This window comes from Oncorhynchus kisutch, linkage group LG22 (genome assembly GCF_002021735.2).
Source record: "Oncorhynchus kisutch isolate 150728-3 linkage group LG22, Okis_V2, whole genome shotgun sequence".
Classification (NCBI taxonomy): Eukaryota; Metazoa; Chordata; class Actinopteri; order Salmoniformes; family Salmonidae; genus Oncorhynchus; species Oncorhynchus kisutch.
Window position 1 is genome coordinate 28,202,624 of NC_034195.2, and position 17,126 is coordinate 28,219,749.

The following is a 17,126-nucleotide window of genomic DNA, read 5'->3' on the forward strand; positions in this document are numbered from 1 at the left end:
CTAAATGACTACATGAGTAGCACTCATGTCTGTATCCATGAAGTGCTTTGAAAGTCTGGTCATGGCTCACAACACCATTATCCCAGGAACCCTAGACCCACTCCAATTTGCATACCGCCCTAACAGATCCACAGATGATGCAATGTCTATTTCACTCCACACTGGCCTTTCCCACCTGGACCAAAGGAACACCTGTGTGAGAATGCTATTCATTGACTATAGCTCAGCGTTCAACACCATGGTGTCCTCAAAGCTCATCACTAAGCTAAGGACCCTGGGACTAAACACCTCCTTCTGCAACTGGATCCTGGACTTCCTGACGGGCCGCCCCCAGGTGGTAAGGGTAGGTAACAACACATCCGCCATGCTGATCCTCAAAACAGGGGCCCCTCAGGGGTGCGTGCTCAGTCCCCTCTTGTACTCCCTGTTCACTCATAACTGCATGGCCAGGCACGACTCCATCACCATCATTAAGTTTGCGATGACACAACAGTGGTATGTTTGATCACTGACAACAACGAGACAACCTATAGGGAGGAGGTCAGAGACCTGGCCGTGTGATGCCAGAACAACAACCTCTCCCTCAACGTGATCAAGACAAAGGAGATGATTGTGGACTACAGGAAAAGGAGGACCGAGTACACCCCCATTTTGATTGACAGGGCTGTAGTGAAGCAGGTTGAGAGCTTCAAGTTCCTTGGTGTCCACATCACAAACAAATTAACATTGTCCAAGCACACCAAGACAGTCTTGAAGAGGGCACGACAAAACCTATTCCCCCGCAGGAGAATGAAAAGATTTGGCATGGGTCCTCAGAACCTCATAAGGTTCTACAGCTGCAGCATCGAGAGCATCCTGACTGGTTGCATCACTGCCTGGTTTGGCAACTGCTCTGCCTCCGACCGCAAGGCCCTACAGAGGGTAGTGCGTATGGCCCAGTACATCACTGGAGCCAAGCTTCCTGCCATCCAGGACCTCTATACCAGGTGGTGTCCAAAGATGGCCCTAAAAATTGTCAAACTCCAGCCACCCTAGTCATTGACTGTTCTCTCTGCTACTGCACGGCAAGTGGTACCGGAGCGCCAAGTCTAGGTCCAAGAGGCTTCTAAACAGCTTCTACCCCCAAACCATAAGACTCCTGAACATCTAATCAAATGGCTAATCAGACTATTTGCATTGCCACCCCCTCATTTACACTTCTACTACTCTCTGTTATCTATGCATAGTCACTTTAATAACTCTACCTACATGTACATATTACCTCAAATAACCGGTGCCCCCACACATTGACTCTGTACCGGTACCCCCCTGTATATTGTCTCGCTATTGTTATTTTACTGCTGCTCTTTAAGTACTTGTTACTTTTAATTCTTATTCATGTTTTTTAAACTGCATTGTTGGTTAGGGGCTTTTCACTGTAAGGTCTACACCTGTTGTACTCGGCGCATGTGACTAATAAAATTTGATTTGGTTCGAATCTAGGCTGAATCACATCAGGCTGTGATTGGGAGTCCCATAGGGAGGCGCACAATTGGCCCAGTGTCGTCCGGGTTTGGCCGGGGTAGGCCATCATTGTAAATAAGAATTTGTTCTTCACTGACTTGCCTAGTTAAAAAAAAAAAATTGAAGGTGTTTAGTCAAAAGTGTAGTATTTGGTCCCATATCCCTAGCCCGTAATAACTACATCAAGCTTGTGATTCGACAAAGTTGTTGGATGTATTTGTAGTTTTTTGGTTGTGTTTTAGATTACGTTGTGCCCAATATAAATGAATGGTAAATAATGTATTGAGTCATTTTGGAGTCACTTTTATTGTAAATAAGAATGTTGGATGCTACAATGATTAAGGATAATAATGAATGAATAGTGAATAATGAGGAGGGAGAAAGTTACAGATGCACAAAGATCATGCTAACCTCTCACCATTACCAGTAACGGGATGATATTTATGCATCTGTAAATTTCTCACTCATCATTAATCACAATTGATTCATTATTATCCGTTATCATTGTAGCATCCACATTAACATAGAAGTGTTAAGAAACATATTCAATTCTTTTTACAATAAAATGACCCCAAAATTATACAATACATTATTTCCTATTGGGCGCAACATAATCTGAAACAGCACCAAAACCAAATGTAAATGCATCCAACAAGTTTGCAGTCACAAGCTGGATGTAGTCATTGTATGCTAGGAATATGGGAACAAATACAAAAATGTTGACAACATTTTATACACTATAAATACATTTTTCCAAATAGTTATGACACCTTCAAATGGGGGGACTAGATGCATAGTGCTTTCATTTCTAAATGGTAAAACAAATCTATGAAAACACCCTGAAATAAAAGGTAACATTCTATACTGTCGCAAAATGCTGGAGCATAGAGCCAAATTAGCTTCACTGTCCAAATAAATACATAGGGGAGTGTATCTGTGAACCAAAAGATTGGTTTAAAAAGATGTCGCACTTCTGTATGATGACCATTGTATCTAACCTAGGCCAGGATTCAATCTGATCGTGGATTATAGGCATTGCTGTTTATAAAGGTTATGTATGAACAGTCAAAATCATGTTTTTCATAAAATGTGATGATATTTGAAGGAAACCAGATCAAAGTATGACGACTAATGACTGTTGCTTCTACATTGATAAAGTTTGATCAGTTACTGGCTAGCTGGGTCTTCATCTGTGTCTGGTGTTAGCTAGTTACTGGTTAGCTGGGTCTTCATTTGTGTCTGGTGTTAGCTAGTTACTGGCTAGCTGGGTCTTCATCTGTGTCTGGTGTTAGCTAGTTACTGGTTAGCTGGGTCTTCATCTGTGTCTGGTGTTAGCTAGTTACTGGCTAGCTGGGTCTTCATCTGTGTCTGGTGTTAGCTAGTTACTGGTTAGCTGGGTCTTCATCTGTGTCTGGTGTTAGCTAGTTACTGGTTAGCTGGGTCTTCATCTGTGTCTGGTGTTAGCTAGTTACTGGTTAGCTGGGTCTTCATCTGTGTCTGGTGTTAGCTAGTTACTGGTTAGCTGGGTCTTCATCTGTGTCTGGTGTTAGCTAGTTACTGGTTAGCTGGGTCTTCATCTGTGTCTGGTGTTAGCTAGTTACTGGTTAGCTGGGTCTTCAACCAGCATGGAACAAAGGAGGAGGGGGGGGGGGTCTTTCAAAACTCTGACACGGTTGTCATGACAACACATTCGTCAGTACTGCTGTGAACCGCATCACAAGAGACATATCAAACGGGAATGTATTAAAAAACAAATTGGCATCATTGAAGCAATTTCAATGTTTTTTGAGTTGCTTTGTGTATCAACAAATTAGTTGCTCACTGCATCCACGTTGCTTGACATAGGAGTTTCAAAGAGCTGTCAGTGTAGGCGAGCTCTTAAATATAAGCTCCCTGCCCACTCAACCTGTCTCTTCAAACTTCCTGGTAGTTAGCCATGAGAGAAAAAGTACTTTTCAGAGTGACTTTTCAGGACCTTTTAATGGCAATTTCCAATTGTTTTTCATTGCCTTTAAAAGCCGCAACGCCTATAACCCGCCATCGGATTTAATCATGAGGAGAACATCCGCCTAAACCTACTGTTTGTTTTCATGTCTCAGGAGAAGGAGGGCAGGGTGACTGCATGGGGGTACTGAAATATTATCAAAACATAAGTCTTTAAAATTCTGAACAAACACTCCAATGAATACAGGAGCCATACAACTTTCAAAGGGAGACAGATCATAAGTTGCAGGAGACAGGAGAAACAAAGCACTTTCCTTTAGTAAAGACAAATCACCCTGCTCCTCTCTCTGCTATATATCTGAGGTTTCACAGAGAGGCTGTGTCAGACTGCAGCCTTTTAAGTGGTCCTCACATGCTCATGTGTTATTAATCGCAGAGTGATTGTCTCTGACGCCACATTTTAGTCCGAGCATCCCCTGCCTTCTTGGAACAGTCTTAAAATGAATATTTGAAGAAGAAACATAAATAAAACCATCTGTCTAGTGGTCCTGAGGGAATGGGGATGGCACTTAGAGGTAAACTGTGACAGGTCAGAGATGCCAGCCACAGGCCCTTCTACCCACCACCTCACCTCTTTTTACATTCCTTACCTTGCTTCCTATGGGTTCAACCTTCTGGTCAGGAATATCTGACTGATGCATTCTGGGAGATCTTTACAGAACAAACATGGGAATAGATTGTCACAAGCTCTATTAGATAAGGGTACCAAACATCTAACTCATTTAATTGTTTATGAGAAAAAGTACATACCTATTTTGTTTCTTATTTCTTTCAGATCATGTTGTTCAAGATGACATGAACAACTACATCAGCCAGTACTACAGTGAGGCAAGCAGTGGTAAGAATAAACAATTGTCTACACCCTCACAGGTTTGTTTGTGTACTTTGCTTTGCGGACAGTCAGCAGGATCATGTGTTGAGTCCAAGTTGTTTGTGATTCTTGTAGATGTTGGGATCCCAGACCCAGCTCGTGTCATCACCACTGCAGCCATAGACGTGCACCTGCCCAATAACCCCAGCCAGCTGCCCTCGTCTCTGGTGAGTGCAGATGCAGCGTCCAGCTGTCTGCAGCGGACGGGTAGCTCTGTGAGCGAGGCCTCCAACACCACCGTGTCCCGCTCTCGCTCCAGCTTCAGCGCCCACCAGCACAGTATTAGTAGTCACACCCTGGGCTCCAACACCGACTGCAGCTCCACAGTCCGCGAGGCCTCCACCTCCACAGACTCCTACAGCGGCCAGCGCTGTTACCCCCCGCCCTACTGCAGCCCCCTGGCCCTGGGCTTGGGAACACAGCCTGGCCCCAGAGGACACCCCAGCGCCGTGGTGCAGGAGCTGCTCTCCTCCCTGTCTGAGGACTCCTGTCTGGGACAGAAGGGCTTGGACCCTGTCAACCTCAAACTGCCCAGCCCTGCTGGCTCCGCCAAGACCAGCCCTGAGCTGGAGCACAGGCTCAACATCTACAACAAGAGGAACAAAGAGAGCCGCAGAGGCTTCCACACCAAGCCTCTCATCCACCTGCAGGCCAGGGAGCCTTTCATGGAGGAGAAGTACAGGCTGTCTCAGGCAGATGCCCCCATCAGCAGCCTGCCTGAGACATAGGACAGGGCTACAGGTGGTACTGTATCTCTTAGCCAGCACTGACTCACTCCTCAAATACCCTCCTGAAACTCACTGACTAAAACTAAAGACATGAACTCAGAGGCATCCTCCACTGGCATACAGCCATCTTCCTCATTGCCAAAAGCACCTTGGAACTGTGAATGGCAGCTCTGCCAGCACAGCCCATCGTCCATTGAGGACAGGGAAACATGCCTTAGTGAGCAGGCACTGAACATCTATCAGGAAGTGCCACTATAAATGAGTATATGGAGTCACCAAAAGGAACCAGCATTAGGGCATTAGCCCAAGCTCTGAGAGGTAGCAGGGCTCAGCAGAAATGTGACTGGCTCTGATGCTTTTGAATGTGATATAATTTAGCGATGGGGCTGGGTGTGTGTGGGTGGAACTGGGTGGTTTGTTTGTCTGATATACTTACTTAGGGATTGGAGACACTAGACTGATCACAAAACAACTACTAACTGGCAATCATATTATGATGTCATGAGCCACACTAATCAGACATTTTATAAACAAACCATACTGAAAGTCAACCTGGAGTCTCTCGACCTCAACATTAAGTACAGTCCTCTCTGATCGGACTAATGCAGGGTACATTTGATCTGTGTTCTACTGTGTTGAGCTGTGTTCTCAGCTTATTTCTTACCTTTGTCTTTCTACATTATCAATGCTAAAGTTTGTATTCAAATGATATGACAAAATATTTTTAAGCCAGACAATTGAGCGATTGAGGGATGTTTCAGCTACCAAATCTCAAGGGGTTTGTAATTGAAGATGTTATGTAAAGTGTTGGTCAGAAGAAAAAGTATTATAGCATGGACCTTTAAAAATATCTGCTTTCAGACATGGCAATCTAATCCTGTGCACTTAAATGTCAACAGGCATTTTGTAAATTCATGAAGGGAATTCAGTGCAGAGTAAAAGCAATTAAAAGCAAATGTGGTAAAATAACAGTCATTTACAGTCCGTTTTATCATTGATACCAAGACCTTTCGGGGGACTACACATGAATAAAAGTGCATTAGTGAGGCAGGTTTAGACTTCCTGAAGATTGCCTTTATTGTGACGCTACGTTAAATACATATAACAAAATATGCATTAACAGGGAACAAAAATATAAGCAAAACATTATTCGTGGCATTATCATAGCTAGGTTCATAAAAACACATGTCCGGTTTATAAACAGTGTTGTTCTGTTTCCATTTAGGAAGGAGGATGATAACATTATTAGTGTTCCCAGAAAAGTAGCTCCAGAAACGTTAAGGCAGAGATTGTAGGAGAGCTGTAACCATGTGGTCTTGGTACCCAGGTAGTGAAGGTATGGCTGCTGAGCTGAATTTTGGCTCACTTGCTCAATGCTGCAGTCATCTCAGGGACAGCCTAGTGAGACAAAGACAAAACAGAGTAGTTTAAGATGGTTGCACCCCCTTACCAGGCATATCTAGCAAGGTTGACACAATGGACACAATGTGTGCTTGCGACATGGAAATGGAAGGTTGAACTTTTAGATAAATGTAAGTGTTGAGTCTCACAGTTTGGGGTGACACCATTTAATATCAAGTCATTGATAAACTGTTTCATTTTCTGAGAGTAACTGATCAAAGGGACATGAGCGGGGTTGCCTGCTGAATGACATATAGTTTATCGGTATCAGTAGCGCCCGAGTCGAGTATGTCCCACAGATCAGTTTTCAATTGAAGGAAGGAGAAAGACCATACATTTGAATGAGTTATCCGAGGAGTGATCACATGTAAGCTGATAACCAGCAGGTCACAACTCTGCTGCCGCGAGCTATTATTACCAATCACTTTTACGGAGTTTCCCCATAACACCTGGGCCTCTCACACACCACCACCACCATAGTAAATAAAAGATGAACAACATTACACACACATGAAAATAAATGCTAATACACTTTCACCGAAAGCACAGGCCCTCTTGTTCAAGAGTATGGCAAACCTCTGACACTGGCCATATGTGCCAGCCAGACATTAGAGGGCAGCTGAGGATGTAAAGTAATGGCACAAGGGAAGAGAAAATAATACATGAGAACTTATGGTTTTAAGGAGCACTGTTGTATCTCTACACAAAAGCAGGCTCTGGCCACAACTCACCTCTGATTAATTCAGCACCTCAATAATTCAACACATTTCCATTAGGTGGAATAATAATGGTTCTTGCAACACTGATCAGGGAAATAGTGAATGTAATATTCTGATTGTCACTGTTGTCATTTCTTGGTTTTTGAAATGCCGGTGTCTTGCTGATCATCTAGTCAGCACTGTGCTGAAAGCTAACCTAGTGTTGGGTTAGATTCAGTCATGGCAAGAGTGTTTGGTAATGTTTCCTCATGGGTGAATATTCCTCCAACACAGGCAGCCTACTATCTCACCTTGAACAGATCAGCCACCAGACCATAGTCAGCCACCTGGAAGATGGGAGCCTCTGGGTCCTTGTTGATGGCCACAATAGTCTGTAGTGCAAAGCAGAATGTGTTTCATAAATAATGCAGCATGTCTACTCTGTATACATGAGAGAACGTTCTGGTATAAAGGGACAGGGAAGAAACAAGTAAGAATGGTAACTGTACTGTACCTTGCTGTCCTTCATTCCAGCCAGATGCTGAATAGCTCCAGAGATGCCAACAGCGATGTACAACTCCTACAGAGACAACAAGATGACAAAACAAGCTGTATCAGCATAATATAAGTGCTTGGTGCACCGCCACATCTATGTAGTCCCAGTTGTTTCAGGCTGCTGAACACAGGTAAGACACCTTACTGTAGGAATGCCTGCAACGGACTCAATACCAGTAGTATAATATGTGGGCCTACAATATTTATTGAATAACTTTCCATCAATCTCCAGAAAACCATCACGACACCACTAAGGTCGTCATTGGCACCCTAGTACAGATGCAGCTGATTGCAGGACAGTCCTGGGTTAGAGTATGGAGCTGTTCTAGTGCTGACCCTGACCAGGTCTGTGTAATCTCTCAGAGGGAGAGTGCCGGGGGGGGGGGGGGGGGGGTGTAGCAGAGTGTAGGACCCTCCCAAGCATCCACCTCACCTATGGGGAAAACACATCAGAAGCTTTCAGCGTAATGCACTGCCATATGAATATTTCAGTGCTACTTAATGTTATTGGAGTAGTCTCAGAGGAGCAGAACATCAATTTATGAACACAAGTCTGCCAACGACTGGAAGTGAGGACCAATATTTCACCATGAGAGGCACTGTCCTATCCAGCAAGTGTACTGTCCTTGCAAAGATAGAATGACCACAAAACATGTTGTAGTATCACTATATGGAAAGATCAGAGTACATACAAAAAGATGAAAACAAAAAACGTACTAGCAAGAATCCAATGTCTAACCTATTTGGAGAATCTTCTCAGAGTTAGTCTCTTTAAGCTCTTCTAGCAGCTTGGCATTTTCAATTAGAAGGCTAGACAGGGCTACCTGCAGTGGTTTTGCTAAAAATAGCATAAAGCACTGTTTCAGCCTACTATTTCACACCCAGCATTCCCTCAGGTGTGAAAGCAACTCCCTGCAAGGAACATGATTGTATTGGTAGCTAGTCGTTCAACTGTGGTGATGCTATTGTTAGCCGATAAAAAACAACAAAAGACCGCAACATGACAACCTGGCTGCTCCGTTGCCAAGCTGTTATCCGAATGTGGTACTCGTCTGAAACGTTGCTCAGGCATGACACCCCACAGCTTAGATTACATAAACAATACAGCGGCACACTGTCTGTAAACGTCAGGACAGTAGGGTGAAGACAGTCTTATAAAGACTTTAGGCTACTGAATGCTAGTGTGACGATTCTTTGATATACATACAGTGGGGCAAAAAAGTATTTAGTCAGCCACCAATTGTGCAAGTTCTCCCACTTAAAAAGATGAGAGAGCCCTGTAATTTTCATCATAGGTACACTTCAACTATGACAGACAAAATGAGGAAGAAAATCCAGAAAATCACATTGTAGGATTTTTTATGAATTTATTTGCAAATTATGATGGAAAATAAGTATTTAGTCACCTACAAATTTAGTCACCTACAAACACTGGCACTGCAGGATTTGTGTGTCATAGTTGAAGTGTACTACCTATGATGAAAATTACAGGCCTCTCTCATCGTTTTAAGTGGGAGAACTTGCACAATTGGTGGCTGACTAAATACTTTTTCCCCCACTGTAAATATGCAAAAGCTATGAATACATACTGACAGAAACACTAAATGTCAAATTTCATTTCAGAAAAACTAGAACTGGAGCAGTTCAATAGTGGATATAACTACTATTTAAAGCCTGCAAATAGTTGATTAGCTAAATATTCCTCCTGTCCAAAGTGGATCATTCAAATACACATAACAAGAAGGAACACAGTTGTGCTATTCAAGGGGACATTTGTCAAATAAAAAAGATGTCAGACAGACATTAACACTTATATGACACTTATATGACATCGTTCTTCTGTCCTAACAATGCCGGAAGGTAGCGATCAAAAATGACCATTTAATACTTGAATCCTCTGAATGGTTTGCATGAGGACTATGAATAACTGACTGACAAATATGAGCAGGATAAAAATACTGCCATTAAAATTTGATTTAATACATTAAAGCTGGAATCCGTAATGGTGAAACTGCCACATCCGTTTGTGACAATGGTGTTACTTCAAACAACGAACACTGTTTTTTCCCCTCAGACATCATTGCATATCATTGCACGAGCGATAGTATAGCAGAGTATGTTTCATAAACAAAACAAAAACAATAAATGGGCTTTAAGCCCAAATGTGACAAGCTTTTCAAAACATTAGCTAAATCCAATTTGGGCAGAATGGCCTGGTCTGTGGCTTTGAGCAGATACCCACTGCACTGTGCTCTGCTCTCTAATGGATCAGCTAAATCATTTAGGTGCATAAATGTGCCATTAACTACATTTAAAATGTGTGGATAATCACAGCTGGGATATCCCATTTGAACAGGATAATGGGAATTTAACCTTTTTAAAAGGGGCTAAGGGATCCATCTTTAGAACACTGAATTCAAGGAATTGTGTTTGAATCTAAAGTAACAGGCCTTTGTCAAGCTGCGGGCAACTTGCACAATAATCCATACTGGTTGGGTAACTCAGAAAATATATCTACGCATTTTCAGATTTATTTTGTTGTAAGTATACACCCATGTTTCCACAAAAGGTTTATCTTGAATAATTGTGCAATATTAATACATAATCCACAATTGTGAGCACAACATTGCCTATCAAAGAATAGGATGAATGTTAAATTATCTAGAGTTTGTCACTTACGGGGGCCACGATCTTGCCAGTCTGTCCAACCTGCATGTCATTGGGGACATATCCAGCATCCACAGCAGCTCTGGAAGCACCAACTGTGGGGAGAATCAATTCAAACCTACTTTACTGCTGTCAATCAAATTTCTTCACCAATATTTTTATTGTAAAGTCATACCGTATAAAAAAAATCATGACAGCTATGATGGTAACAGGACATTTCGGTAAAATTGTATAAATGCCGACAGATCATTTGTTCGTTGGACATGGTGGGATCTTTTTGTGTCTGTAAATTTCATTATGTGAGAAATGGCAGTGCCTTTATGCGCAAATATTGATATAATAACAATCATATGGTGTGTGCTCCTACCACTACGACTCGGGAAACCTGCAGTTTATTAGGCTACAGATTAAATAAGTGATGAACTTCACAGGGTGGTGAAAGTGGATGGTGATCTTGATACTCCTTTCCAATAAATATTGAGGGTCTTATTCTGGTGACATGATGATCGATGCTTGACTGCCATTTGACAAATAAAAATATTCTATCCATAATATGTTATCCATAATAATCTCATGTAGACTAACCTAGCAGCACAGCCTACCAACACTATCTGCCAGCTGTTGGCTGGAGTACACGTGCTAAGACCAGAGTAGGCACATTTGCTATTTAATGCAACACTTTGTGACAAAACTATCGGTAGAATTGGAAAAACTATGGAAACATATTAAACTTCAGATTTTTATTCGGTACATGAAATGTGTGTGCACTACATCATCACGGACTGATTTTTATCCGCAAAAAATCTATTTGGTGGAAACACAACACTGGTGGGAAAATGCACATGTTTTCTTTATGCGGATTCGAGAGTATTTGCATGAAAGTCTGTCACCAATTGGATGAAGACCTAGCTACGTATTCAAATGCAGAACTTGCATTTGTATATGCAGGTCAACATTCAAAGACTCATTCTAATCACACACTTACCTGCGGCATTCATTTTGTCAGCAAGGTCATACAGCAGCTTGAAGTTGTCTCCACTCTTCAGGCCCCTTCCTAAAAGAAGGGCAAGACAGTAATGATTTCTTTAAACATTTGGCATACACATCAATTCATTTGTCAAGTAAAAGCAAATAGTATGAAGTTAGGTGTCTCTCACCTCCGGACACCACAACCTTTGCACTGGTCAGCTCTGGACGGTCACTCTTGGTCAAGGATGCTTCCAGCCACTCGGACATCTCAGCAGGAGCGGACGCAGCAACTGAAATAAACAAACAACAACACGAGGAAACATCAGAGGATCATATTAAATAAACTGCATCACATGGACAAACTGTCTCATGTCTCCTTGCTTTTAACTATACCCTGAAAAATATGTTATCCAGCCAGGAAATATTTTGTTTTATTTTAGTGTGATAAACAAGAACAATGGCTTTTGTATGTGTGCTTTTCAGGTGTGTATCAGTGCATGGTTAGTACTGGAGCTACCTTCCTCTGATGTAGCACTGCCTCCCTCCACCTCAGCGGGCTCAAAGGATGTCCCTCTGACAGTGAAAACCTTGACATTGTCATTAGACTTGACAGTGCTGAGAGCATTTCCTGTGAATGAGACAAACAACAGTGATGTTCAGTTTTGTAACTACCACATGCAACTCTTTTGATGACAACTGGGAATTAAAATAGAAAATTAATTTCACACAAATAGAGTCTAAAAGATAAAATATCTTCTGGGCTCAAGGTACACCATGAGTTTTCCATAAGACCTATTTGGACATGACAAACAGCAAAGGTTGAAGTGGATCATTTTGATTTATTCATAGCTCATTAGTGCAATTGAAAAATTAGGCTTTTGGGATCTAATCAAAGCTGGTATTGCCGAAAAGCTGATTTAGCTTTAGATTTATAAACAAACTTGTTCTCTATGGTACATGTAAGTACTGTGTACATGGAGAAGTGGTGAGTTACTGGACTCATTTGTTAGAGCACTCCCAAACGCAGTTAGAAATTGACATGGTTTCCCAAAATAATATCAAACAAGATCCATATAGAGTACCAAAAAAATTCTAAAGCAGTCTAAACTGCATTGGTGATTTATAATGTGGTCAATAAATATGAACGCCATCTTAGGTTGGCTTGGGGGGGAAACAATAGGTTTCAAAAGTTCAAATATACTGTAACACGTTCACAAAAAGCTAGTTACCAGCATAGATGGTTCTGACAAAGGTGTCAGGGGATTTGATCTCGATAATGTCTGAAATAGGAGCAACATCCAACTTGGCAGCCAGTCTGGGCAGCAGGTTCTACAAAAGACAGGATGGTAAATAAGCAGGGATACAAGGCAATCTGTAACAATCAGCCAAAGACACCCCACAAATAACTTCCAGAAACCATGATTGAAAAACCCAGCATACTGATAACAGCTATGTTTTTTTTACACTAGCCTTATGAAATTAAATCCATTATATGAAATCATCGGCAGGCAGACAGCTTGCTGAGGAGTAACAAATGACCTCACTGAAGCTATGTATATAAAGGTGTTATAAGCTTACTTTCCCAAAGGCAGATGCTCCAGCACAAATATGGGTGAAGTTGAACTGCTTCTGGGTTGCCAGGATAAGTGGAGTCAACGCTTCTATGGAAAGACATGCATGCAAGTTGCAGTTAACACCACATGCAAATTGACAGAAAATAACCCTCAAATTTAACATACTAACTTTACATAGAAGTAAAACTTCCAACTAATTTACAGCTTCAGTGAATCTGTCGGCTGCATCTGCTTCACACTGTGGATATACATACCTGGCAGAGAGCCTTTGTAAGCATCATTTTGAGCAATCAAAACTGTCTTCACACCCAGGACTTTGCTGATTTCCTGTGCAACCTGAACAGATTATAAATATACAGCAAATCAATCCCTTGAAGAAAAACAGTGTAGGTCTGGATATCATCCATTTTCAACAGGTTATTAGTCTGATGATCAAACCCACGATTTTAACTTACCTTTGTACAGTCTGTTCCAGCAACCAAACAGGACACATCTCCTCCCAGTTTCTTGGCTGCAGTGATAGCATTCAGCGTAATGGGGGTCAGCTTGTCATTGTTGTGTTCTGCCACCACCAAGGTGCTTTGAAACCTCTGGAGGAGACCAGACTATGGGGAAAATATATTTTCAGTAAATAGGACATAACATTACCATAACACTCAGCCCCAGTCCTGGCCATTCTGCTTCCCTCCTCCTATCCCGCAAAACTAGAATAGTGTAGCCTACAGTGTCGGCCTGTAATGCAATTTTATGAATGCCCATCCATGTGGTACCGTCTGATTCATAACCATGGCCTAAGACTAGGCCTAATCATTTTGGCTATTTAATATCTGCATATCAGCTACCCAAGTTTACCAGGAGTTATTCTGAGCCTATTTGTAATGAGAATCGATGGGTTTACACAGTGAGAAATGAGGAAGTATTTTCTTCTTCGCTATGATCAGCTTGTCAAAAATGTATGAATGTACAATTGAAATCACTAATTCATGACAATTTAGCCCAGAGTTAAACTCCCGGACAGCAGTCGTGAGTAGGCTAATTTCATTCCATAATGTCCATTTTATTTTGACCTGGCCTGTTTTTGGGTAAAGTCATATTCAAATCGAAGAGCGTTTGTATTTGAAAGGGTGACATTTAGGCTATTTGATAGGAGACATGTGCATTATGTCAAAATAAAAAGTGTCTCTTAACATTGTCAGAAATAAGATCTCCAGTCTAAGCTACAGAAAAACCACATAGGCTAGTACACTTTCTACTATGGCTACATGATTTATGTTAGATGATTTGAGCGTTGGTGGAGAGTCGCAGCGCTGTGTCTCTCCAACAGCACCCTGGAGAGGCATGCTGGGTAAGATACATATTTTGCGCCCCTGACTTTGGCAAAGTGGGCAGCGCTCCTCATGGGGCAGCATTAGCGCTCACCTAAATAGCCCATATGCCACTGGGTGAGAGAGGTTTTCATTGTATTTAGGTAGAATTATGTGAGGTGTTATGTGTCTGCCTAATGGATGAGCCGGCCTTGATTACATGGTTCTAATGCCTATCAAACTTAAACACTCATGATTAATAGCAATGAATAATATGACAGCATTTTGGGTAGTCCAATAAAGAGCAAGGCAACATTAATATTGAGTTCATACAGGATACTACTGGTTCTGTTCAGATGTAGCTTTTTTGGGAAAGCAACATCTAGTGGGTTATTTATTGGAGGTCAGTTATAGCAGAAAGTGTGAACTAGTACATAACATCACCTGAGGGGAGGAGGGAGCTGTGAAACCCTTCTGTAAACAATCTGACATAACATCAGAGCTAGACATGGGCTTATACAACCTTTGACAGGGAGTAGCAAGCCTATCACCAAGCTAAAACATGACAGTACCAGCTGCTCTATCTGAACCTGTGTCTGAATGACAGTTTCTAGAGTAGAGGTCATTCACAGCAGTCTAGACAACGTCACAGCACAAAACATGTATAATAGATTTAGTGTACATTAAATTATTGTCGTTATTGAAATGGTGCTTCAATGTCTTTAAAATCATTGCATGGCCATTTTTTGTTAGTTTCTTAAGTGATTGTTTACGAGGTTGCATAAGTAAGCTAGCTAACTGCTAGCTATTTTCAGCTAGCTAAGGACGCTAGCTGTGCCATCAACTATGATCAGAAGTTCAAACTGTGGCAATCGATTTATTTCATTTTTATGAATGTAGAAGAAAAAAATCTATGCCATTTCGTTCACTGGGCACAGCTAGCTAACGAGTAAGCTAAGTTAGCCAGTTGACTGGCTAGCTTCCTTGCTAGCTAACGTTAACTGTCTATTAGGCACCAGCGACATTGTGCTGATTTGCATTTGCCACATTGCGAATGAATAGCAAGTTACTTAGCTAGTTAATATAATATAATCGTATGCGTCTATCGTGTACTTACCAACTGTTTGAAATGTGTTTTGTTGACAGCTCTGAGCATCTTGGACCCTGCTATTCGATGTTGCCAAATGCTACTTTACTTCGAACGAACTCTGACAGGTGTAGAATGTTCTCGCGAGACAAAACTATGGGATGGACTAAAATCACTTCCGTTTTAGGTGGGAGCAGAATACAATTTTATTTCAGAGACCACGGTCTCCACAAGTAGCTTCCATGGCAACAAAGTCAGATTCAACAGCTTATTTTTAGTCTTAATTTAAGGTTAGGGTTAGGCATAAAGTTATTAGTGAGGTTAGGGTTAGGTTTAAAATCACATTTTATGAAGATAAATTGTACAAATGACTTTGTATCTATAGAAGATAGTGATGACCGTCCTAGACCCTGTCACCCTGTAGCCTTCGGGTCCATGATGACTGGGTAGGTGGGTGTGAACAAAATCAAATCAAATGTATTTATATAGCCCTTCTTACATCAGCTGATATTTCAAAGTGCTGTACAAAAACCCAGCCTAAAACCCCAAACAGCAAGCAATGCAGGTGTAGAAGCACGGTGGCTAGGAAAAACTCCCTAGAAAGGACAAAACCTAGGAAGAAACCTAGAGAGGAACCAGGCTATGTGGGGTGGCCAGTCCTCTTCTGGCTGTGCCGAGTGGAGATTATAACAGAACATGGCCAAGATGTTCAAATGTTCATAAATGACCAGCATGGTCAAATAATAATAATCACGGGCAGAACAGTTGAAACTGGAGCAGCAGCATGGCCAGGTGGACTGGGGACAGCAAGGAGTCATCATGCCAGGTAGTCCTGAGGCATGGTCCTAGGGCTCAGGTCCTCCGAGAGAGAGAGAAAGAAAGAGAGAATTAGAGAGAGCATACTTAAAAATTCACACAGGACACCGGATAAGACAGGAGAAGTACTCCAGATATAACAAACTGACCCTAGCACCCTAGGCTGAGACAGGAGGGATCAGGAGACACTGTGGCCCCATCCGATGACACCCCCGGACAGGGCCAAACAGGAAGGATATAACCCCACCCACTTTGCCAAAGCACAGCCCCCACACCACTAGAGGGATATCTTCAACCACCAGGAGAAATTGTGGCCAGGAGACAGAAGGGGTCAGGAGACACTGTGGCCCCATCTGATGACACCCCCGGACAGGGCCAAACAGGAAGGATATAACCCCACCCACTTTGCCAAAGCACAGCCCCCACACCACTAGAGGGATATCTTCAACCACCAACTTACCATCCTGAGACAAGGCCAAGTATAGCCCACAAAGATCTCCGCCACGGCACAACCCAGGGAAAACTAGATAGGCCTTCTATTGTCACCAATAAAATCATTATACATATCAATTTAATCCAGATCTGGAAATATACTAATTTCAATGAGTAGCCAATGTGGCTACTGAGTTCTATGAGAAGAGTAAAGGGACCGACATGGAACCGGGCAAGATGCACACCAAATAAAATGTGATAACTGGTTCGGGGCAAGGTACTGCAGACCCTTATAATGAGTTCAGATTTTTTGTGGCCCCCCTCCCCATCAAAGTTGCCCATCGCTGCCCTAGAACAGGGTTTCCCAAACACATTTAGTTTTTTTTGCCCTAGCATTACACAGCTTATTTAAATAACCAACTCATCATCAAGCTTTGATAGTGCTAGGGAAAAAAACTAAACGTGCACCCAGTGTGGGCCCCAGGACCAAGTTTGGGAAACCCTGCCCTAGACCATA

At 42.2% G+C, this 17,126-nt stretch overlaps 2 protein-coding genes across 2 annotated transcripts in view; one reads left to right on the plus strand and one right to left on the minus strand.

Annotated features, from left to right (window-relative positions):
• The window catches only part of tmem266 (transmembrane protein 266), a 56,052-nt gene extending 49,977 nt beyond the window's left edge, over nucleotides 1-6,075 (plus strand). The window contains exons 10-11 of the mRNA XM_031801750.1: nucleotides 4,283-4,345; nucleotides 4,454-6,075. Coding sequence (XP_031657610.1) covers nucleotides 4,283-4,345; nucleotides 4,454-5,106 — 716 coding nt within the window. The 3' untranslated portion in view covers nucleotides 5,107-6,075. The remainder of the gene's footprint in view (nucleotides 1-4,282; nucleotides 4,346-4,453) is intronic.
• An 83-nt stretch (nucleotides 6,076-6,158) lies between these two features.
• etfa (electron transfer flavoprotein subunit alpha) lies at nucleotides 6,159-15,524 on the minus strand. Its single transcript, XM_020456168.2, has 12 exons — nucleotides 15,392-15,524; nucleotides 13,426-13,575; nucleotides 13,225-13,306; nucleotides 12,975-13,057; nucleotides 12,626-12,725; nucleotides 11,914-12,024; nucleotides 11,585-11,686; nucleotides 11,413-11,481; nucleotides 10,440-10,522; nucleotides 7,720-7,785; nucleotides 7,517-7,597; nucleotides 6,159-6,504 (listed from the first exon to the last, which is right to left on the minus strand). Exons 1-12 carry the CDS (start codon nucleotides 15,428-15,430, stop codon nucleotides 6,469-6,471), a joined length of 1,002 nt encoding a protein of 333 aa, XP_020311757.1. The 5' UTR covers nucleotides 15,431-15,524; the 3' UTR covers nucleotides 6,159-6,468.
• Between the last annotated feature and the right edge of the window lie 1,602 nt (nucleotides 15,525-17,126).